General features: G+C 40.3%; 1 protein-coding gene across 7 annotated transcripts in view; it reads left to right on the top strand.

The window, feature by feature from the left end:
• The first annotated feature begins 3,904 nt into the window (after window positions 1-3,904).
• ENAH (ENAH actin regulator) overlaps window positions 3,905-23,481 on the top strand; it is a 156,362-nt gene continuing 136,785 nt past the window's right edge. For 6 of the 7 annotated variants that reach the window (XM_082652056.1, XM_082652055.1, XM_082652054.1 and 3 more), the window contains exon 1: window positions 4,401-4,735. In XM_082652056.1, the coding sequence (XP_082508182.1) occupies window positions 4,731-4,735 (5 nt within the window). In that variant the 5' untranslated portion in view covers window positions 4,401-4,730. Of the gene's footprint in view, window positions 4,029-4,400; window positions 4,736-23,481 lie in introns of those variants that run through there. The other variant, XM_082652049.1, reaches the window with a different exon arrangement.

Here is a 23,481-nt window from a genome sequence, read left to right as displayed (position 1 = left end):
TGTGGAAATAATGCCTTGCATTTTATAGAATATGGCCTCTACCAATTGTTATTCCAATACTGTTCAGGCTTTAGGAAGCTCCTGCCAAGTTTAAACACTGGGGCACTAAGAAAAGAAAGAGACTCTGGGGAAGAGGAAATGAAATTAGCTTAATAAATCCTAATTTGGAAGGGAGAAAAATGACAAATAGAAGAAAAATGTAAATGGCAGAGAGGCAAATAGTTTCCTCTAATGTCTGTCTCCTGATAATATTTTAGAACCGAGATTATATATGGACAACTAAAGCTGAAAGATGAGTAATAAAAATATCTTGAATTCTACTGGAATATCATGTTCTACATTATTTTTTCCATTCTTGGGAAAACGAACAAAAATTACACTAATTGCCACAAAAGAAAACTCAATACTGTTACATATAAGTAGAAAGTATACAATCACATCCACTCCAAACTATCTTCTTGTCCTCACCCATCCCTAAGTAACTCCTGAATTTTCAGGGTAGAACTCTTTTTTGGGTGATGGAGGAGACTGTGCCTACAATCCTTAGCAATGATTTCCTCACTGCTGAGCAGCATTAGTCATGCATCCTCCTCATGCCCATAAATGGAGGACAAGCCTACACTGATGCTCTCAGATGAATTTCAACAAGGCCTGTTCTGAGAGAACCCTCAGAGCCAGACTGACAACACTCCTGCAGCAAACCCATCTTCAACAGAAGCATGTTTTGTTTCATCGTACGCACACTGCTAATAGAGGTGTAGAACAACTTGGGATCGCTGTGCACACCTAGGGCTTGGAGCAGGCCTCCCATTGTGGTGTTAAGCTGGGGTGTTGCTCTGTGAGACAAAGTTGAGGTCCACATACTCAGTGTTAAGAGGTGACTATTTTCTTTTTTTAGTTAATTAGTTAATTAATTTTGGGCTGTGTTGGGTCTTCGTTGCTGCACGTGGGCTTTCTCTAGTAGTGGCGAGCGGGGGCCCACTCTTGGTTGCAGTGTGCGGGCTTCTCAGCGCATTGGCTTCTCCTGTTGCAGAGCACTGGCTCTAGGGCGTGCGGGCTTCAGTAGTTGTGGCTCGCAGGCTCTAGATCACAGGCTCAGTAGCTGTGGCACACGGGCTTAGTTGCTCTGTGGCATGTGGGATCTTCCTGGACCAGGGCTTGAACCCGTGTCCCCTGAATTGGCAGGTGGATTCTTAATCACTGTGCCACCAGGGAAGTCCCTAGACTGTATTTCTTTTGATGAAGAGTTTCCTCTTCGATTAGAGCATTCATTCATTCATTCATTCATTTATCCATTCATTTACTTCCAAACATCCGGGTGCCTACCTGAGGGCCTGGTATTGGGCTTCAGGCTGGGTAGCCCTTGTGAGAGAAAAATTCAAGTGATTTTCACCATTCAGCCAAGCCAGCACAAACTCGGCTAATTTTAGAGCAGGGTTTATGAGAAGAGAATCCGCTTTAATTCTTACTGTCTAACCCACTTACTTATGCCATAGGCAGGCAGTATAGTGTGCTGGAAGGAGCAATGGACCCATAATTATAAATCCTGGGTTTAAGTTCCAGTTCCACCAAAAAGAGACTGTGTGACTGTGGGCAATTTACTTAACCTCTCTGGGCCTCACTTTCCTTTTTTGAAAAATGAGTGGGTTGGACTTAAGATTCCTTCCATCTCTAAAATTCTTTTATTCTATATGGTAACACATTCCACAAAGTTTCCTTTGTGACCAGAATTAGTTGGTGATTTCTTAGCTCAAGTTTCCCTTTGCCCTCTTTTATTGTTAAACCAAATATGAACAAGAAGCAATAACATTTTGTCACAGCCAACAAATTGCCCTTCCACTGAATGACCTTTGGAGGTCAGGCCACCCATTGCAATATCTAAATCCAAAGGCAATGGTATGACCAACTTGTGAGCTGGCGGGCTGCCATCCAAAAGGATGGAAATGGTTGTAGGCGGCCAAAATTCTTGGCTGGTACATTTTTAATAAACATAGACAATAAGAACAGCATTTTCCACTTGGATTGCTTAATTTGGTGCCCAGACCATCAGAACATTTGCTGTAAGGATAAAGATGATGTGATATATGAATTAACTTTCACAAATGAGAACTATGTTATGGAGTCATCTGTAAAGCATTTTTATCCTTGCCTCTTGTCTCTGGCAAGAGGAGATAGTTTGAGTCACTACAGCAACATCTCCACCCCTTTTGGCCCTTTGTAAGAGTTTTCCCTGAAACATAAGCTCTGCTGGATTTACTGTATTGCTATGAATGAACTAAGGCAAATTGGTGTGAATTCTTTGTGGTCAAATATGTCTTAATACTTTTCCAAGATGGTTCGATAAGTCTTATTATAACTTTTCCAAGAAAAAAGCCTCCACAGCAAATGTTCTTTGGTTAATTTGGAGAATATTTGAGGTGCATGCGTTTTAATTACATAAATGACAGTGAGTATTTATGATAAGGCAATGAACCTCATAGTTAGTAGCTATGGTTTTTAATTGTGCCTATTGCACAAACTCATCCAGTTCTTGTGTTCTCTATTTCCCTGTCTCTACTTGTAATATGGCAACAAGGACATTGGACTGGCAAGGCTGTTTTCTCTCCAGTGCTTGGAGATCCTTGAATAAAATGCTGTTCTGTGATGGTAAGCTGTAATTAGGCGTGTGGGTGGAAATTAGTGTTCAAGTACACCATGTTTAAGCAGAGGCACTGTACCTTTTGACTACTTGAGGCCACTCTGGTCCTGTGCCATAGGTCCAGGTCATTGAGTATATAAGGCTGTTGGTTTGAGGCTGCAGGTTCCGAAAAGAAAATAACTTGGTATTGAGTCTGAAATGGGGAAGCTTTTTATAGTTAAAACTGGGCCACACAGTTCTATTATAGACAAGTCAGACATTCACCAAGTATGACTATAACTTGTTCACTTTTCTTTTGTAAGTGTAAATGATCTCAACTATCAAAACTATAATTTGAATTGTGCCTCCATCTTAAAATAAAACACCAAAACTTTTGAATAGATTCCTGGAGTCATGGCAGGTCTTCCATTTTGGATTAGATCCATCCTAGTCATCTTAAAAAATACACACTCTTCGTCGGGACTACAAGAGGCCTGTAATTTGTCCAGTTTAAGTTTTCATTTGATTTTTGGATTTGCTTTTCGATACCTAAAAACTCCCACAACTATAAATCCTGGCTTCTTGGATGGACTCCGCCCCCCATGCCATTGACTTTAAATGTTTTCTTCGCCAGCATTTTACGTTTACCTTTTCAAGGTGATTTCAAGACCAAACGAATGACGAAAAATTTTAAACTATCATTATTTGACATCACTCCCCGGCCCCCCGCCCCTCTCTCTTCCCCTCCCGCGGCCGGAATTCCCTTTTTGCTAATGACGATAGAAAGCGGTTTCACGGGCTGCGTTTCTCTTCCATTCCCGCTGTTGCACACGATGCAGCGCGCGTCTCCCGGCGACTGCGTTTCCCCGCGAGTTGGCTGCGTTCTTTCGGGGATGAAGTCATCCCTATACTTGGTGTGTGCATATCAGCTCGTTAAATCGGTACAGCACACTGGGATTCCTCGGGAAGAAAAGGAGCGAAGCGAACAATGATGACCATATTTTACATTTATACACCACTCCCTCCCCCCACCCCAGAGGAATCGCGGGGAGCGGCGCGCGGCTGGGGCGGGCCGTGGGGCTGGCCGGGTTGCCCATCGACTGGCAGGTCCCGTTCCTGAGATAGCAACAGGACGTGCTGAAGACAAGCCCCGCACGAGGGCACCCGGACGGGCAGATCCGGAGTCCCCCGGCCCGGCGCCCAGTCACGCATCCCGGTTGCCGCCCCCTGGCTTCGCAAGCCGGTGGCCGCAGGTCCCGCGCCGGGAGGTCCCGGCGCCCCAGTCTCCACACTCCGGCGCGGGGGAGGCCCGGGAGCTCCCCCAGTCTCAGGGGAGCGGTAGGCGACCGCGGGGGGGACGACGGCCAAGGACAACCCCGGGGGAGGAACCCTAGCCGGCTGCGGACGGGGGGTGAGCAGCCCCGATCCCAGGGTGCTGGGGAGGCGGGGTGGGAAAGCAACAAAGAGCCTTTGCTAACCCGTAGTCGCCGAGCCCGCTCCCGCCCCTCCCCGCTCTCCGCAGTCCCGCGGGGGGTCCGGCCGGCGGCAGGGGAACGCCCGGCCCCCCGCCTCCCCTCCCCCCCTCACCGCCCCCTCGCCCCCGGGGGAAGGGGAGGAGGAGGGCGGCGCCTGCGTGTTCCTCCGCCGCGCGCCCCGCCTCCTCCCGGGCTTCTCGAGGCGATCCCGACTCTCCTCCCGCGGCTGCCGCAGCTGCCGGTTGCACACGGCCTCGGCGGCGGGCGCGGAGAGCGCGGGCCTGTGGAGCTGCAGCCGGGCGCGCGGCCCCGGCGGGCACTCCTCCGAGGGCGGCCGAGGAAGCTCCCGGGGGAGGAGGAGGAGGAGGTGGGGGGCTGTGGCGGCCGCGGGACCCGCTCGGCGCCTCGGCCTCTCCGCCCCCTCCCCAGCTTTTCTTTCGCCCTCTTCTCTCCCACTCCGGGCCGGCGCCTCGGCTTTGTGCGAGGAGATGGTGTAGCCCCGCGGCCGCCCGAAGGAGAAGCTGGACACTTGTCTCCCGGCGCCGAGCTGCGTTCCCGCCCCTGGAGGAGAGACCCCCCTCGGCTCGGCGCCTCCCGCGTCTCCCGGCTGCTGGGGAAGCCTCAGCGCGGCCGACACCATGAGGTGAGGGGCGCGCGGGGCGGGGGCCGGCGGGCCATTGTGCCACGGGAGCCGCGACCCCGCTCTCCCCGGACCCCGCCTTCCCTCTCCCGGCCCGGCGCGTCTCCCTGGTCTCTGGTCTCTTTCTCCCCCCTCCCCCTTTGTCCGTTCTCATTTCTCTTTCTTTCTTGTAATCCTCCCCAACCCTCTTATGGGGGGGGGGTCCTCTTTTCGACGTTGTCCCGTTTTTCCTCAAATGCTCCTCTTTCGCCCAGGATTTCCCTTCCTAAATTTAATTTGCTCCTGGCTCCCTCCCCCCACCAGCCTTGCAAGCCAAACCTGGGAGATGGGGAGGGGTTCGAGAATCGAAGCGTGCATGTTGCTGGGAAACAGGTATTTTTCCGTCTGTATGTAAAAATTTCGTGCACTTTTATAACAAAACTCTCGTGTTTAATTAAAAAAGGGAGAAAAGTTTGAAAGATGTGAAATTTCTGTGGGGAATAAAGTGCTCTGGTAGCGATAGGTGAAAGCTCTGAAAGGTGAAATTTCACGATGGTGGGGGAAGGGAAAGAATTTATTAGGTTTATATTTGGGGGGACACAGTGAAAGACTGGGATAAGTAAGTTGTTTGGGGTGTGTAAACGGGGGCGGGAGAGGGATTTGTTTGGAAAACCGTTTTCTCTCCTTCCTCTGTAGCAGCCTGTGTTGCATTGCAGCAGCTGCTTTTTCCTTTTCCTCTGTAATCAGTAAAACAGAAGCTAAATTATTTTTTCAGCCCCAAAGAATTGAAGGTACGGCCGTAAAATATTTTTTTAATTGATACGATGAAACATATGGTGTGATATTTTTCGTTTTTGTTTCTCCAATTGTGTAAGAGAATAAACCGTGATGTGGTGTGTCATTCATTGGAGATTTTTTTCAGTCTTTCCTAAGCTTGTTTTGTGTCCCTAACCTTCTCTTTTCGGATTGGTGCAAGACTTCGTGAGAAATGGGACTTGGTAGACTGAAGGCTGATCCATTCTGCGTTATCATCCTTTCGGCCTTCCTTTTAGGTTAAACAGTTGTGGATAAAGTAAATTACTCCATTTCTGTCTTCTGGAAGAGATAGTCTTACAGTTCATTTGGATTTGAATCTCCTTTGTGTTAAAAGATTAATGGCTAACCGTTGCCAAGACCTTTATAATGTAATACAATGAGATTTGAATGATATAATCTACACATTCCTGCGTTTTGGCAAGAAAATGTCATGTCATTGGAATTCTTTCTCAATTTAAGTAGTTTTCATTTTAAACTTTTTTTTTTCTGTCAAGGTTGAACACTACCACATTGTTTATATATATATATTTTTTGTGGTATAAGCTGTGTTGAGTTTTCACTTAAGCTTACTGTGAATTTGAATTATGTTTTTCTTGAATTCCAACTTACAGACCTTTATTTGAAGGCTTTAAAATTTGTTTTTAATGCTGTGTTTCTAAGCGACCCTTTTCCTTAGTGATTTCCCATGCAAGTTATTTTCAGATATAATGGATCAGTTCAAAATGTAATTATGGCATACAAACCAAAAAACATAATCTTCATAAAATGTGGCTTGAAAAATGCGAGTCATGCATTTGAGCGTGTTTTTTTTAATCAAGTTACTGATGTCCTTGAAGACTCAGGAACTATAATAAAACATCTGTAATGTTAACATCTTGTAATACAACATATTGTTGATCTCTGCTTTAAAGATTTAATGCTTATAGGAGTCTTGCAGACAAGAATTTATCAAATTTTTCCAAACTTTGGGTAAAATTTTCTCAACATTGAGAAATGTAAAACAATGAAAGTGGGATATTTTAAAATAAAATGATCGTAAAGTTGTCATACTCAGAGGTTGTGAACCAAAAAAAAAAAAAAAACGTTAAAAGTATTCAGTGAAGTTTGATCACTATCATGTATAGTTGAGAGTCTGTCAACAGTAAATTGTCTTCATTTAAAAGTTCCTTTTCTTATAAAAAGTAACTTGTAATTTTTAAGCTGTTTTCCTGCTCTATTCCTTATTAAATGTAGAGAGGGATGAATCACACTGATTCTTTCCAGTAGCATAAATATAGAACATGGTACACAGGTCAGAAAAGTTTGTTCAGGTAGTCTACAGTAATTCTTTGTAGACTAATTGTGAATAATTTAAGAGCAGAAAAGAGGATCAGCTTTTCACTTTGGAAGGCATTGGATTATTTGGTAGGTGGTTTGTACAACTCATATATACACATTTCCTTAGATACCTGTAAAAGCAGGATGGTGTGGTATGAAAGTAAAAGGTTCTTGTGCTGGCTGCAAAAAGCTCTGGGATATTTTGGTGCTTAAGAAACGGCTCTTCAGGTTATATTCATATTTGACTTAGTCCAAATGATGCTTTCAAGTATGGTAGGACATAAATGTTATGCTATTAAGTCGAGTCTCTCTTATTTATATTAAGGAGTAGTTCTGATGTTTTAAAGGCCATCCGGAAATAGGAGTGCATGAGTAGGAATTTCCATTTAAGTTGGTCAGGATTCTGAAGAGAGGATATGCTAAATATGTTGGCGGTTTAGGCATTTGTGATAAGATCTTGCAAATGACTGTAATTTCAGGAATAGCACGCTCATTGTGGTATAATGTAATAATTCCTATACAGAAGGAAACAGAATAATACTTTACATTCGTGAAACAATCTTAACGGCATTCTGTACTTGTAAAAAGCTGTATATAGAATTACTTGTTAATGTTTTGCTTACAGATAAGAATTTAAGAAATGAGAAAGTGTATTTCTTACATAAGACAGTGAAAGGGTTGAGACCCAAAAAACTGGTACTTTTGTTAGTGTAACATCCAACTGTTGGGTTCTGTTCCTATTGTTCATTTATGTAATGTTTCAAAAGTATAAGATTTATGATTGAGGTAGGTGTATATATGTAATATTAATATAGTGTATGCCTTTTAAATGATTACATTTTTACTTAGTTGGTTAGTTACTCAAGATCTTATTTTGATAGAAAGAGGAGCTTGTCTGATCTAAAATAGTTGCATGTAGCCTAGTGGCTAAGAAGAGCTCAGAAGATTTTGGATTGACATTCTTAGGTCCATATTAAATAGTCCAGGCTTCCACTCACTGTTCTGTGACTTTCTCATGGAAAAAGGTGTTGTGGAGTTGTGAGGATTCATCCAAGCCACTTATTAGCTGGCTGACCTTGAGCTGATCACATTATTTCACTGATCTGTATTTTAAAATATGTAAAAATAGGCATAATTCTTTACTGGGTATTAAGGATCAAATGATAATGGAAAAGAGTGTGTATTGTGTACTTGTAAGCATTATACAATTATATTACTTCTTTTGTTTTAGGGCTTAGTTCTGTTTTAGACTAGTTACATAAATCTTTTGGGTATTTAGCTTCACCTCATCCAGTCCAAGTGTGGCAAGAAGGGTTTTTTGTTTTTTTTTTTAAATTTTATTTATTTATTTATTTTTGGCTGCGTTGGGTCTGTTACCACGCGGGCTTTCTCTAGCTGCGGTGCGGTGCGTGTGCTTCTCATTGCAGTGGCTTCTCTTGCTGTGGAGCATGGGCTCTAGGCGCGCAAGCTCAGTAGTTGGGGCCCGCCGGCTCTAGAATGCAGGCTCAGTAGTCGAGGTGCACGGGCTTAGTTGCTTCGCGGTATGTGGGATCTTCCCGGACCAGGACTTGAACCTGTGTCCCCTGCGTTGGCAGGCGGATTCTTAACCACTGCGCCACCAAGGAAGTCCCACAAGCAGGTTATGTTTTGCTTATCTACTCCCAGTTGGTAGTGGCTGCCATGTTGATAAGGACATAGCTGCATTTCTGGGTTTGGTGAGAAAGTGCCATGATTAGTAATGTTTAATTGGGATGAGGGTCCCAGAGAGTGGCAATAGAGTGTTTCCTGGAATGCTCATTACTTAACCATCTGTGATCTAATCCACCCTTCTTATTTTATAGGTGAGGAAACCGATCTTTAAGTTTCCTTCCTGTGTGTATATTTAGTCTTTGAAGTATTTATTGTGATTTTGTTACCTTCATTTAAATGTAATATACATTTTAGAGTGTGGCACAGTCAGAGCTCAGAAGATCCAGGGTTTATATGCTGACTTGTTAATGGAGAAAACAGATAAAAATGGAGATAATTCTATTATTTCAGGGATTGCTGTGTCAGATGTCAAGTGAGATACCCATGAAAGGATACAAATAGTAGTCTCTATGCCCACATCTTCCTTTATGCTTGTAGCTTTTGGATGTGTGACTTTCTCACAGACGTTAATTTTAGGGGCAGGAGCCAAATTTGCATTTTTTGGAATGTTAGTGCATTGTATTTAGGCATTGTTTTGCCTTGTAGGTATTACGTGAACACATCTTGAATAAGAATGTGGATTAATGAAGAAAATTTACCGGTTTTTACAGTAGTCAAGGTTTTGGATACCTTTTTAGCCCAGTTGGAATAAGCAAAATAACTGGCAGGCCCATTTGGCTGGTATAGAAGAAATTACGTACTGGACTGACAGTTTTGGTTACTTATCCTACACACAGCTTAAATCTGGGGTGACTGTATAACTTGTAAAACACCCAGTCTTTATCATAAGCATAAGAAGGATTTGGAAAAATGTGATTTCAATTTTTATGCAGTTGTTGGGGAGGAAAAGGATACTTAAACTCTTCCTGTGCCCCTCTCCCCCTTCTTTGAAACTGACAGATGGAACTGAGTGGAAGTAAAAGTTAAAAGGGAGAATCTGAGCTGAGGCTGTACCTCAGTGAATGATTCCCCTAGTAAGGGCTTATGAAGTTTTCTGGAATAGAAATCAGGAAGGGATTCCTTGACAAGGGATTCCTCTGACAGGGGATTCCTTGTCAGACCTTCTGGGAAGTAGTCCTTAATTTATTTACCTCCCAGCTCTCCCTTTGTGTTACTATGTACTTTGCATGTTTTTTGGCCATTGCATTTATTACATTGTTTTATAATGATCTGGATCTATCTGTCCCTCTTCACTGTAAGCTCCTTGAGGGTAGGACAGCGTTTTTATATTCACGGTACCAGCCAAATATTAGGCAAATAGTGGGTGCTCATGTAAATGCTTAACTTTGGGGTGTCCTTTTCCAGAATCTATGTACTAACAATAACCACCACCATTTTTGGAGCACCTGTAGTGTTCTAGAAGGTGTACTGGGTATTATAGGATGTAAAATAGTATTTGGCATATAGTAAATGTTAATAAAGTTATTTAATTGAAACAAACAAACAAAAACAAGCATCCTGACCACAGTAATAGTGTTCAGAAACAAATAGAGTATGTTTCTCACTCGAACAAAAAGCTCAGAAGTAGCCAAAAAGAGTCAAATTCAGGTTTGTCGTAACTCCAAAGCCCTTTTGGAAGATACCGGGTTTCCTTGACTTTCTCATTAAATTCTCCATTAACAGAATGGCCATCATTCTGTTTTTTAGTCTCTTTGATCATGGGACTTGCAGATATGTTTGAGCAGCAAGCTTATGCATGTCTATTGGTTTAGCTTATTTCTACTCTACCTAATGACTGCTTTGTTTTGATTCTTCCTAGCGCTTAAAATACCAATAATTGGATAGTTTGTGATATTTATGAAGGAAGATGTATTAGCTTAGGGTGCTGTAACAAAATCCCACAGAAATGTATTTTCTCAAAGTTCTGGAGGCTGGAAATCTTGAGATCAGGGTGCCATTATGACCAGGTTCTGGTAAGGCGCTCTCTCTCTCTCTCTCTCTCTCTCTCTCTCTCTCTCTCTCTCTCTCTCTCTGTCTCTCTGTCTCTCTCTCTGTCTCTCTCTCTGTCTCTCTCTCTCTCTGTCTCTCTCTCTCTCTCTCTCTCTCTCTCTCTCTCTCTCTCTCTCGAGAGAGAGAGAGAGAGAGAGAGAGAGAGAGAGAGACAGAGAGAGAGAGAGACAGAGACAGAGAGACAGAGAGAGACAGAGAGAGAGAGACAGAGAGAGAGATGATCCTATTGGATTTGGGCCCCACCCTGACGAACTCATTTAACCTTAATTACCTTCTAAAAGCCCTGTCTCCGAATATTGTCACACTGGGGATTAGGGCTTCAAAATATGGATTTTTTGGGGGGGAAATAATTCAGCCCACAGTAGCAGATACCCAGATTTTTTTTGTCAGTGGATATAACTTTGATGGAAGAAACTAATCTGTATAATGCTTAGATGATTTATAGATTGATTTTATTAAGTAACTCTATATGAATAAATCATTTACTAACAGGGAATGATTCACACAAGAGACCTCTTATATTTTCTAGAAACTTCTGTACGCTGGAAGCTTCTGTTTTATAATGATTCTAATAAACTTAGTTAACATGTACTTTTACAAAGAATCCTTCTGGTGTAAAGCAGTCAGTGTGCATATATTTCAGTGCAGAGGTTGCATGGAAGAGGGTAAAGAGGACAGGCTTTGAAGTCAACCTGAGTTCAAATTCTATTTTGACGTTTATGAACTAAGTGATTTTTGAGTAGGTTACAAACAGTTTTTGAGATATGAATTCCTTCTGTAAAATGGAGATGCTTTTTGCATTACAGAGTTGTTAGGAAAATTAAGTCAGAAATTATATAAAACCCTGGCATAGCATTTGGCATGTAAAATGGGCTTGAGAAGAGTAAATCTCCTACTTCTATGAAAGTCTGACATCTCTTAAGTTTATGTTAAGAATGTGAAAAACGATGTTAAACGGTGCAGCTGCTTTAGAATCAGTGTGGTAGTTCCTCAAAATGCTAAACAGAGTTACTAGATGACCCAGCAATTCCACTCGTTGGTATACATCCAAGAGAAATAAAAACATATATTCGTGCAAACTGTACACAAATGTTCATGGCAGCATTACTCATAATTAAGTCAAAAGGAACATGGATGGAAACGTGCTAAGTAAACGAAGTCAGACATAAAAAGCCACTTAGTTTATGATTCCATTGATACGATATGTCCATAATGGGCATATCTATAGAGACAGGAAGTAGATTAATAGTTGCTACGGTCTTGGGATAGTGAAGGAGGAGTGGGAAGTGAGTGTGTGCAAAAGGGTTCCCTGACCCCATTCTACTCTGTGTGTGTGAGTGTCAGGGGCGGGGGGAGGTTGGGGGCTTCCCGAAACCAACAGGCAATTCCCAGATGCCATCAGGGTGTCTGAGAATTCATCTCAGCTCTGACACTGTCTGCCTGGAGATAGAGTGAGATTCCAGGGGTAAAGGGCTCAGTCCCACAAGACCCACCCTCCACTTCAGAGGTGAGTTGCAAGTACAGGTTGTCACCTGTACTTCTGACCGACTGGCTGTGAATCAGAGGGTCCCCACAGCTCCCTCCTCAGGTGTGGTTAATTGGCTAGAACGGCTCACAGAACTCAGGAAAACTTGTTTACTCACTAGATTACTGATTTATTCTGAAAAGATTATATTAAAGAGTAGGAGCCAGATGAAGAGCTGCTACACAGGGTGAGTTCCTGAACAGGGAGCTTCTGTCCTCGTGGAGCTTGGGGCCGGCACAGTGGTACGTGGAAATGTTCTGGTTCCCCAGTGTGGAAGTTTTCAAAAAAGAGAGCCTAAAAGGCTGTTCTTTTGTTTTTTGTGGAGGCTTCTTTACATGGTCGTGATTGACTGAATCATTGGCCAGTGGTGATTGATTCAACTTCCAGCCCCTCTCCTCATTCCTGGGGACGGGGTGGGGTAGGGGCTGGGACTGAAAGTTCCAACTCTCTAATCACTGGGTTGGTTCTCCTGGCACTAGCTCCCATCCTTAGGTGCTTCTGAAAGTTACCTCATTCACATAACCAAAAGACACCTTTATCATTCTCTACATGTAGGAAATTCCAAGGGTTTTGGGAGCTGTGAACCTGGAACTGTGGAGGAAGACCAAATATATATATATATATGAATAACCAAACATATATCTTACAAATCACAGTGTGTATGGGGTTTCTTTCTGGGGTGTTGGGAAATGTTCTAGAATTAAACAATGATGATAGTTGCACAACCTTGTAAATATATTAAAAATCACTGAATTTTATACTTTAAAATGGTGAATTTTATGGTATGTGAATTATGTCTCAACCTCCACTCCCCATCCTTGGATTATTATTTTCACTTATGCACTAGAGTAAATAATACCGGAAGATGGTCTTGTTTGCTTTACATTGTTTCTGACATTTTTGTTACTTTGGACTAATATTTTAAATTGACATCTTCATGTTTTCTAAAGAAGAGGTATTGAAGATAGAACCATTGGGCTTTTCTCTTTAGGGAACCGGGCAGGTAGGAGTGCTGAAGTGGAAACATTAATTAGTGGTGGCTTTGAGAGGCCTGAACAAATTTTGGAGTCGTATCTTTGTGCTCAGGTAGCAGCCATTCTCTGGTAGCCCTGTAATAAGCAAGGATGACTAAGGTCACTGATTATATCAGTGAAGCAAATCCATCAGAATCTTCAGAAAACTGTTCAAACCAGTTAGTGTTTTTTTTTTTTTTTTTGCGGTGGGGGGTCTGTTTACAATAATCTCAAATACCAAAGAAAGTTTTTGTCTTTGGGAAATGAAGCAACCTTGATGACATTTTTTTGCCCTTCTAGAACATCTGGTTTTGGCAACCAGTACATCTGATGATAATGAAGTCAAAATGACTAACTGTGCTTCAGAGGTCCTCAATCTCCTATCCTTTTCGGTATCTGTTATTGTATGTGTCAACTTGGTAGGGAAGAAGATTCATAAAGAACTTCAGAACATAAAGTGCAATAAAATGAATAGCTCTTTAGGTCAGATCTCAAGGGAGTCCAAATTGCTTGTCTAACAGTACAGTGAAGGGATCTTTCCGTGCAGGTTTTGTAATGATAAAATTGGTTATATTTGAGTGTCTGCTTTGCTCTGAGATATCCCTTCCTCTCCTCTCCCAAATTCTCATCTCACATTCGACTAGTATCGCAAGCAAATTGTTCATTTTTTAACAATTTAAGATTTACGAATCATTAAGTTTCCATTTCAGTTATTTTGATCTCTTTTTAGTCTCTTTAATCTTTTATTTGCAGTATTTTAAGAAAATGAACCAATTTACTATTATCCAAATAAATGTCTGGTCAGTGTTGTTTTTTTTTTATAAAATTACTTTTTTTCTTTCACTGTAAAGCAATACAGGTTTTGCATAGATTTTAGAAGGTATGGAAAGTATAAAGATTTTAATAACTTAAGTCCAAAGCATCTAGAATTTTGATATTTTGATGTATAGCTTCCTAGACTTTCTGTAATGCACATAGGCAGCCATAAATGTGCTTGTGTGTATGAGTATGTTTTAAATAAAAGTGAGATCATACTATTTAGAAGTGAAATTATGTTATGTATTTTGTAACTGACCCCTTTCCACATCTTGTCACTAAATAGAAATCTAAATAATTTTAAGTGACTGCACAGTGTTCTCACTATGCTTGGAGTGACCTTAATCTCTTAAGGATAGACTTAGATTTTTTTCGTTATTTTTGTTATTATAAAAAACACTGCCATGAACATCTTTGGGTATATCTCTTTGTACACTGTGTATCATATTTTATATCTCCACAGATACTTATATTTTAGCATACATTCCTGGAATTAAAATTGAGGAGTAGTATTTATTTTTCCCCTTTCTTTTACTTTTTTCTGTCAGCAGGTCCCATCACGTCGCCCTCCCTTTGCTTCTCTCCATCTCACTGACACTGCTCAAGTCCAGGCCACTGTTAACGCTCACTGGAACAATTAGTGTCTTCTCACTTGCGTTCTTGTCCCCCATTCTCTATACATCAGTTAAAATGATCTTAAAGTGGAAATGCGATATTGTTCTTTGCTTGCTAAAGCCTTCAATGCCATCTTAGTGCTCTTAGGATAAAACCCAAATTAATAATAAAAGCAAAATTATTAGTAGGTCCTGTCTGATCTGACTATATTCTAGTTCCCAGCATAGGCCTCTGAGTATGCAATAAGTATTTGAGTGAATAATAAATGAAATTACCAGACCAGAGGGAATTTTATCAGTTTTTCACACACGTTACCAAATTAACAACATGGATGAGAGTGCCAGTTTCACCACATTGTGACCAACTCAAGCCATTATCAGCCTTTTTAATCTTTGCCAATCTGATAGGCAAAAGGTGTTATCTCATTGTTTTAATTTGTGTTTCTTTGATACTAGAGTTGGACATTTCTTCATGTGTTTACTGGACATCTCTGTTTTTGTGTGAATTGTCTCTATCCTTTGCCTATTTTCCCAATGGGATGTTTAGTTGTTCCTGTAATGATTTATACCATCTTTAATAAGTAACCCTTTATGGTGTAGATATATTGATATTATACCAGTTATCTAATGTGGTATTACAAACCGCCTCAAAACCTAGTAAAACGTGTGTGAGTTGGCTGGGCGGTTCTGCTGGTCTCACCTGGATTCACTCATCTTTTCATTCCCTGTCTGGGTTCATGCGGTGTGTCTGTTTGTCTCTCACTTAGTAATAGCAGCCTTCCATTAGATCATGCCCCAGTGTGCAAGCTTTTATCAAACTTCTGCCTGCATTCTGTTCCCTTAGTCTTCTTGGCCAAAGCCAGTTACATGGACAAGCTCAGAGTCAGGGTGGGAGGAGACGACACAAGGGTGAATCAAGAGGTGTGACTGTTGGATGCTGTGATGTAAAATCAACCAGATGTATCTTATAAAGAAATTTATCACTTGTCTTTTAATTTTGTTTTGGTAAAGAAGCATTAAAATTTCATGTCAGATCTGTTAGTTTTACCTTTATAGTTTCTGCCTTTGGTGTCATGCCTTTCCCGACTTAAAATTATATTAGTATTTACCTACATTTTTTTCTATTACTTTTTGGTTTATGGTTTCATTTATGTTTAAATTTAAGCCATCTGAAATTTGTTTTGGTGTAAGATGGGAGGTTAGTATTTGACAAAATATCAAATATTTAGTCCTTTGTCAGCATGATTTGTTGAATAATCTGTCTTTTCCCATTGATTTGAAATGCCACACTCATTGTATACTGAATTCCCATAAATACTTGGTTCTGTTTTTGGACTCATTAGTTATTTGTCTAATTCTGTGTTACTACCTCACTGTCTTAATTACTTTGAGTCTGTAGTATATTTTAATTTCTAGGAAGGAAAGTTACTGTTCATTTTCTTGTTTTTCAAAACTTTATTTGCTATTCTACTTAATACATTCTTTTAGGTTAGTTTTGGAATCATTTCATCAATTACAACGAAAATGAAATAAAAAAGAAAAATTGCACCCCAAAACCTGTTGGAGTTTTGATTAGAATTGTGTAAAATTAATGGATTAATAGGGGTAGGGGAGAGAATTGACCCCTTTATAATACTGAGTTTTTCATTCTTTTTTCTCCTCCATATATTCAGATTTTTTATTTCATCTTTAGTAAAGTGCATCAACACTTTAGTTTCTAGTTTAGTAGGTTTGATATGGTACCTTTAAAAAGTTCTTACATATTTAGAAATTAAACTTACAGCTTATTTTTACTCTAAGTATATCTGTTCTCATTTTTGTCTTAATTTTATTTAAAATGTATACTTGTATTTAAACATAAAGCCTGTGATTTAAAAAAAGTTTTTCGTTCTCCAGTAACTCAATTCCAATGTTGGCATTTATATTCCTCAGTTTTCTTAGATTTTGAAATGTAATAGCTAATGGTTACTGAGTACTTACTGCCTGAAATATCAATACTTCCCATGTTAACCATTTAATATTCCTCTTATAACTTATAAGGTAGGAACAGTTGTTATTCCCCTTTTATAGATGAGAAAACTGAGTCGCAGAGGGTTAAGTAACTTGCCCAGGGTCACTCACTGGTAAACAGCAAACTGGGATTCCATCCCAGGCAGTCTGATTCCAGAGCCCATGCTTTTAACCAGTATGCTCGGGTCTCTCATTCAAACATGAACTGAGGTCTGTGTTTGAATTTTCTAAGTGTTGATGTGTGAGTGAATAATTTACTTTTTCTTTGTGATTTCGTCATATAAGGGTTCTTTATTTTCTGAAAATAATTGGTACAAGAACAAGGCCATGTAGAATGAATTGACCTAGAATAGGAGTAACATTTCAGAGATAGCAGGGGTGGGGAGAAAAGACTTTACTTGGGCTTAATCTTGAAAAATGAAACAAAATTATGGAAACATTCATGTTATAGTTGCTACGATGTGTTAAATTCTTAAAATGGAAGAAGAATGAATCAAGTGTTGGTTGCTTGTTTCGCATAATTTTTCTTTAAAAATTGCGAGATCGCATGAAACTATATACTTCGTGTAATGATGGACTTTTCTAGTATGATCCTAAAGAAATCCATTTTTGCCAAAATATTCAAAGCCTTCATTATCAAAGCCCACTTATATTTTCATATTATTTTCTTTTGCCCTCCTATGATCTCATCTTCATTAGCTTTCTCCCATTATCTGCTCATGGTATCTGTTCAAATGCTTTCAGGGGCAAGTAGCAGACTTAAAGTACTTAAACGTTAAGAACATTTACTGTCTCGTATAATTGGAAGTCCCGAGAAAGAGTGGGCTCCAGGCCCACTACACTCAGTGGCTCATGGATGTCTCTGAGAATCCAGGTACATTTTGCCATCTTGGGTATCCATTTCATCTTCACACAGGTAGCAAGCAGGCCATGGGATTTCTAGGCTTCACATTCAGAACTAGCAATTCTTACAGGAAGGAGGACCATCTCTTCTTTTGTTGCTTTTTTCCCCTCTTAAGGTATAATTTACATACACCTAAATGTATTAATCATAAGTATATCTATAGGTGGATGGATATTTACTACATATACACATCTGTGTAGCTACCAGACAGGTCAGGATACAGAACATATCGAGTACTTTTCATCCCATTAAGTGCCCTTACGTTCCTTCCCAGTCAGTGTCCCTCTCCAATTTTCATTTCTGCCAGTGGCTTTGCCAGTAGTTGGAAACAGTTCTCATCATTTTTAGTGACTTTGTAAAGCCGTGCATCTTTTGAAAGGTTTGCACTTCTGCTTTGTACATGATACTCATTGTGTTGCTTTGTCATTGAAATACCTGCCATCTTTGAGAGACTGACAGGGCAAAGGTGAGGTGGACTGACAGAGGCTCCTGTTACCATAGGAGGGATGTTTGACAGGGATGAATTTTATAAGTTGTTAGTTCATTAGTTTTTCTGGTGTGTGTGTGTTAGGATGACTTTGCTTCCCTGGGCGACCTGGCAAGGTGTGGGAGTCTGGCAATGAATCATATTAAGACCCCTGAACCTGTTCTGGCCTATGTTACATTTTTACGTATGTGTTGCTGGATTTTCTAATTTATTGCATTGGTGTATTACCCCATCCAGTCTGTGATCTATGCAGCAGTCAGGTCTTTCTGAAATTCAGATTTTATCAGCTCAGTCTTATCGCTAACACTTCAGTGGCTTCCCATTGCTCTTAGAATTAATACCAAACTCTTCATTATCATGGCCTACGTCCCACATGGTTCCTCTTGCTCTGTGATTCCAAAGTTAGTAAAATGGCCCAGTAAGATGAATCCTCAAAAACCAGTTACAGGGAATTCCCTGGCAGTCCAGTGGTTGGGACTCTGCACTTTCACTGCTGTGGGCCTGGGTTTGATCCCTGGTCGGGAAACTAGGATCCAGCAGGCAGCGCAGCGTGGCCAAAAAAAAAAAAAGGAAAAGAGTTAAAAAACCCAGTTATAAAAAAGTCAAGATGTGCATAGACATACCCATTCCCTTATGCTTACAGTTTAGTGAGGGAGGAGGCATTAATCAGTTTGGTACATGGTATTGTGAGGGTAGAGACTTTCATATATTTTTGTTTGATTCCTTTTTAAATAATGTCATGTGCAAATAATATTTTAAAATTTTGTCTAGTATGTATGCCTTTTAATTACAGCAGGTTGCCAGTGTTATTTTATATTGCTTTAGTATTTTGTTATACCCATTTATTCTTTTTTTCAAAGCATCTACTTTAAGGGAAATTCCTCCATCATCTTTTTATATTCCTCTGGATATGGAAGTTTTTCAAGGTGGTTTCATTTTGGGAGGAGATGGGTCTAATAGAATCGTCATTGGCTTCAAAGCTTTTCTGGTCTTTACTGACTGTGAGACCTTGGCTGTGCCCAATCTCAATTTCTGTTTCTGCCAAACGGAATTAATAATCCATTGCCTTGTTTTGTGGTTTGCCGTAATGTATTTAGAGGATTTAGTGTATTCTAGCTATTGTTTTCTTTGTGTTGCACCATAACTTTTTTAAAAAAATGAAGTTCAAGCTCCTGAATGTTCTTTTGCCTTTTTCTTTAACTTTTAATGTGAAAGACTTCTTATTTTAGGCACTCTAAAAGCAAGGAGCTAGTTAAATTCTTAACCTATATTTTAAAATGTTTTAAACTTTGTTAAAATGAATCTTTAAAAAGCAGACCCCCGAGCTTCCCTGGTGGTGCAGTGGTTGAGAGTCCGCCTGCTGATGCAGGGGACACGGGTTCGTGCCCCGGTCCGGGAAGATCCCACATGCCCCGGAGCGGCTAAGCCTGTGAGCCATGGCCGCTGAGCCTGCGCGTCCAGAGCCTGTGCTCCGCAACGGGAGAGGCCACAACAGCGAGAGGCCCGCATACAGCAAAAAAAAAAAAAAAAAGCAGACCCCCTGAACTGTGGAACCATTATTTGTATCACTAGGAACCAGCCCCCTTTCTCCTGCAGTGGCCACCTCAAGTCTCTCACTACCTTCCTTTCATATGCTTGGTTCCTACTTTGTCAGCTATCCTTCCCAGACTTCCTCCTAAAAAACCTTCACCTGCACTCTGTAGCATACAGATGTCTCAACCTGGCATTCAGGGTCCTCTGCAAAACATTCCAGGAATGCCTGTCCATATACCCCACATGAATTCATTTCACAGTGGTCTGCTGCTTGTTCCCCAAAGGTTCTGGTGGAATTTTGGTCTCATTACTTCTGTTCTGTCTTCTGGAAAGCTGCCTTCTCTGTGCTCACTCAGACTCACTCTTGCTTCAGTTTCCTCTGCTAGTTTATGTCTTTAGTGATTACTCCAGGCTAAGTCTCTCTTATTGAACTCAGATCATCTGTTGACTGTTCAGCTCATTTGGTACTTCAGACCTAAAATTTTCCCTCAAAAAATCAAGCGTGAGCTCTCTTTACTCATGGCACATTTCCCTAAGCACTTTGTAGCATGCTGGGTACAATCAGGGACTTCCAGTAACTTCTAAAAAAGAAATATAAAAACTAAACTCATGATTATTGAGTATTTTAGGCCTTTTCATTTTAATTTTCTAGATAAATCATCTGATTTTCAAAGGTATTAGGTAGTAGTTCGCACAACTTAATATTAAACAGTATGTTTTTATACTCCTTTAATAAAGCTATGTAAAGGTATGGATAAGTGGTGGTAATGATATTTGGATTAAAAAATTTAATATTTACTTGAAAGCATAAGGACCAACACATCAAATATGTGTGTGTATGTATATATATGTGTATATATATATATATTTTTTTTCCTACCTGGAAATCTTAATACAAATAAGAATTCTGTCATCCAGTCAGCAAGCCTGTTTCCCTTCAAAAGATTAACTGTTGTAGTTCTTTCTGAGTATGTAAAAAGTACTAAAATTAGAAATTAATTCAGTAAGGTTTTTATACAGATCATGGATACAGTGATGAACTAGGCAGTTTATTTTTTGTGACCTCCAGATCTACTCTTTCCCTTCCCCCATTTTCCTAAATGTTCCCATAATTTCTGTATCAATCAAGATTCTCTAGAGAAAAGAACAAATATTTATTCATTCATTCATTCATTTAAAGAAACTGACTTACATGATTGTGGGGGCTGATTAATCTGAAATTTGTTATGCAGGCTGGCACACTGGAAACTCAGACAGGAGTTGATGTTGTACCTTGAATCTGAAATTTGTAGGGCAGGCCAGTAGGCTCAGAATTTTTATGTTACAGTCTTGAGGCAGAATTCCTTCCTTGCCTCTTCTAGCTTCTGGTGTGTGCTGGCAATCCTCGGCATTTCTTGACTTAGAGATGCACTCTCATCTCTGCTTCCGTGGTCATAGGTCTGTCTTTTCCTTGTGTGTCTCTGTCTTCACATGACATTTTTCCTCTTTTAAGGAGACTAGTCATACTGGATTAAGGGCCCAGCCTACTCCAGTGTGATCGCATTGTAACTAATTACATCTGCCATGATCCTGTTTCTAAGTAAGATCACATTCTGAGGTACTGGGGGTTAGTACTTCAGCACATCAACTCTAGCCTGAGTTTCCCATTTGGGTATGGACCATGACTTTGGTCTCATTCACCTCTCACTTTAATCAGTTGAGCTAACTGCCCCAGATGACAGATACAGAGGGGAGACATGCATACATTAAATATAAGTACATGCAAAATATCCACAGTAAAGCTACTAGAACTAATGAATGTATTCCGTAAAATTGCAGGGTACAAGATCAACGTGCAAAAATCAGTTGTTTCTATACACCAGCAATGAGCAATCTGAAAAGGAAATTAAGAAAGCAATTTCATTTACTGTAGTATCGCAAAGAATAAAATACCTAGGAGTAAATGTAACCAATGCGGTGAAAGACTTGTATACTGAAAATTACAAAATATTGCTGAAAGAAATTAATGAAGACCTCAGTAAATGAAAAGACCTTCTGTGTTCATGGATTGAAAGACTTAATATTGTTAAGGTGATAGTAGTACCCAAAGTGATCTACAGATTCTGTACAATCTCTGTCAAAATCCCAATGGCGTATTTTTGTAGAAATAGAAAAACCCATCCTAAAGTTCATATGGAATTTCAAGGGAACTGGATAGCCAAAACAGTCTTGAAAAAGAACAGAGTTGGAGGACTCATATTTCGTGATTTCAAAACTTATTACAAAGCTGTAGTAATCAAAACAGTGTGGTACCGGCATAAATTAGCCCTGTAGACGGATGGAACAGAATAGAGAGCCCAGAGGTGAACTCACATTTATGGTCAGTTGATTTTTTGACAGGGTTACAAAGACCATTCAATGGGGAAAGGATAACCTTTTCAACAAATGATGCTGAGAAATCTGGATATTCGTAGTTCTCTTGAAAGAGTTTAGTATTTTTTCCTATAATATGAATGCCTACATCTAAATCAGGGTTTCTCAACCTTGGCATTATTGATATTTGAGGCCAGATAATTCTGTGTTGTGGGCGCCATCTTGTGCATTTTCGGGTGTTTAGTAGTATCCCTGCCTCTACCCACCAGATGCCTGTAGCTCACTGCTAACTTCTCTTCCTAGTGAAATTTTGCATGGGGGAGAAATCACCCCAGTTGAGAATTACTATTCAAAATTCTAAAATGTCAGGAATTATTGTATAACTTTTAAACGTTTAAAAAATATGTTCAGTTTATTTATTTATTTATTGGCTGTGCCGTGCAGCTTGTGGGATCTTAGTTCCCCGACCGGGGATTGAACCCACGCCCTCAGCAGTGAAAGTGTGGAGTCCTAACCACTGGACCACCAGGGAATTCCCTTGAATGTTTTATGTTTATTTTTAAAATAAATTTATTTATTTATTTATTTTTGGCTGCGTTGGGTCTTTGTTGCTGCACGCAGGCTTTCTCTAGTTGCGGCGAGCGGGGGCTACTCTTTGTTGCAGTGTGTGGGCTTCTCATTGTGGTGGCTTCTCTTGTTGTGGGGCATGGGCTCTAGTTGCACGGCCTTCAGTAGTTGTGGCTTGTGGGCTCTAGAGCGCAGGCTCAGTAGTTGTGGTGCACAGGCTTGGTTGCTCCGCGGCATGTGGGACCTTCCTGGACCAGGGATGGAACCCGTGTCCCTGTCCCCTGCACTGGCAGATGGATTCTTAACTGCTGCGCCACCAGGGAAGTCCCTGTTTTATATTTAAATGAAAAAAGGTGACTTATGCTGTTTCTTACATTTATTATTACAGAAGATTTGTATCTATTTGGCTACCTAGACTTTAGTCTGTTAACCACAAATTATAGTGTTTCAAAAAAGAAAATATGTTCTGAAAATCAGTTGATATAAGTACATTTGTAAGTTAGAAACCACCTGAAGATGAAAAACATCAGCCTTTGAATTTTAACATAGGTGAAATGGGAAAAAAGAATACTTTCAAAGAAATTGTTATACCTCATTGTTAGTTCAATACAAGTGTTTAAAATAAACTTAACTCATTGTTTTTAAAGATATTTTCATTATTAACTTTTGTGTCTCAAAGACCTGATAAATTTTCCTCACTTGCCAATAGGCTTGCCAGTACCTGAAGACCCATCATGTGCCTGGCACAGAGCACAAGTCCCTCGCTGTAGATTGTAGTATCTCTGAGGATAACCTTCGGGTAACCTTTGCTCACACTGTGTACAAACTGCGTGGGCTAGCCAATTACATATGACAACTTTTAATATCCTCTACTTATGCAAAATAAGTAGATATTTGATAAGTGTTAGCTATTATTTGTGCATTTAAAGACAAGCCAGGCAACTTGCTAAATGCTTCATGTGAATCATTTCATTTAATGGAGAGGATAAATGAGATTGGTGTCAGCATTGCAGTTTTACATTAGAGGAAACCAATGCTTAAGTGACTTGGCTAAAGTCACATGGTCTAAATGACACCTGAGATTCAAATCAAAGTCCTGCATAAATCCAAAGACCTTGCTGTTAATACTTTGGCCTCTAACTGTTCTACCTTTCAGTGCTGCTTCTCAAATTTCACT

This window comes from Grampus griseus (genome assembly GCF_964374135.1).
Source record: "Grampus griseus genome assembly, chromosome: 1".
NCBI lineage: Eukaryota > Metazoa > Chordata > Mammalia > Artiodactyla > Delphinidae > Grampus > Grampus griseus.
The sequence above is the reverse complement of the archived record's forward strand: the minus strand, read 5'-3'. Positions and strand labels throughout refer to the sequence as shown.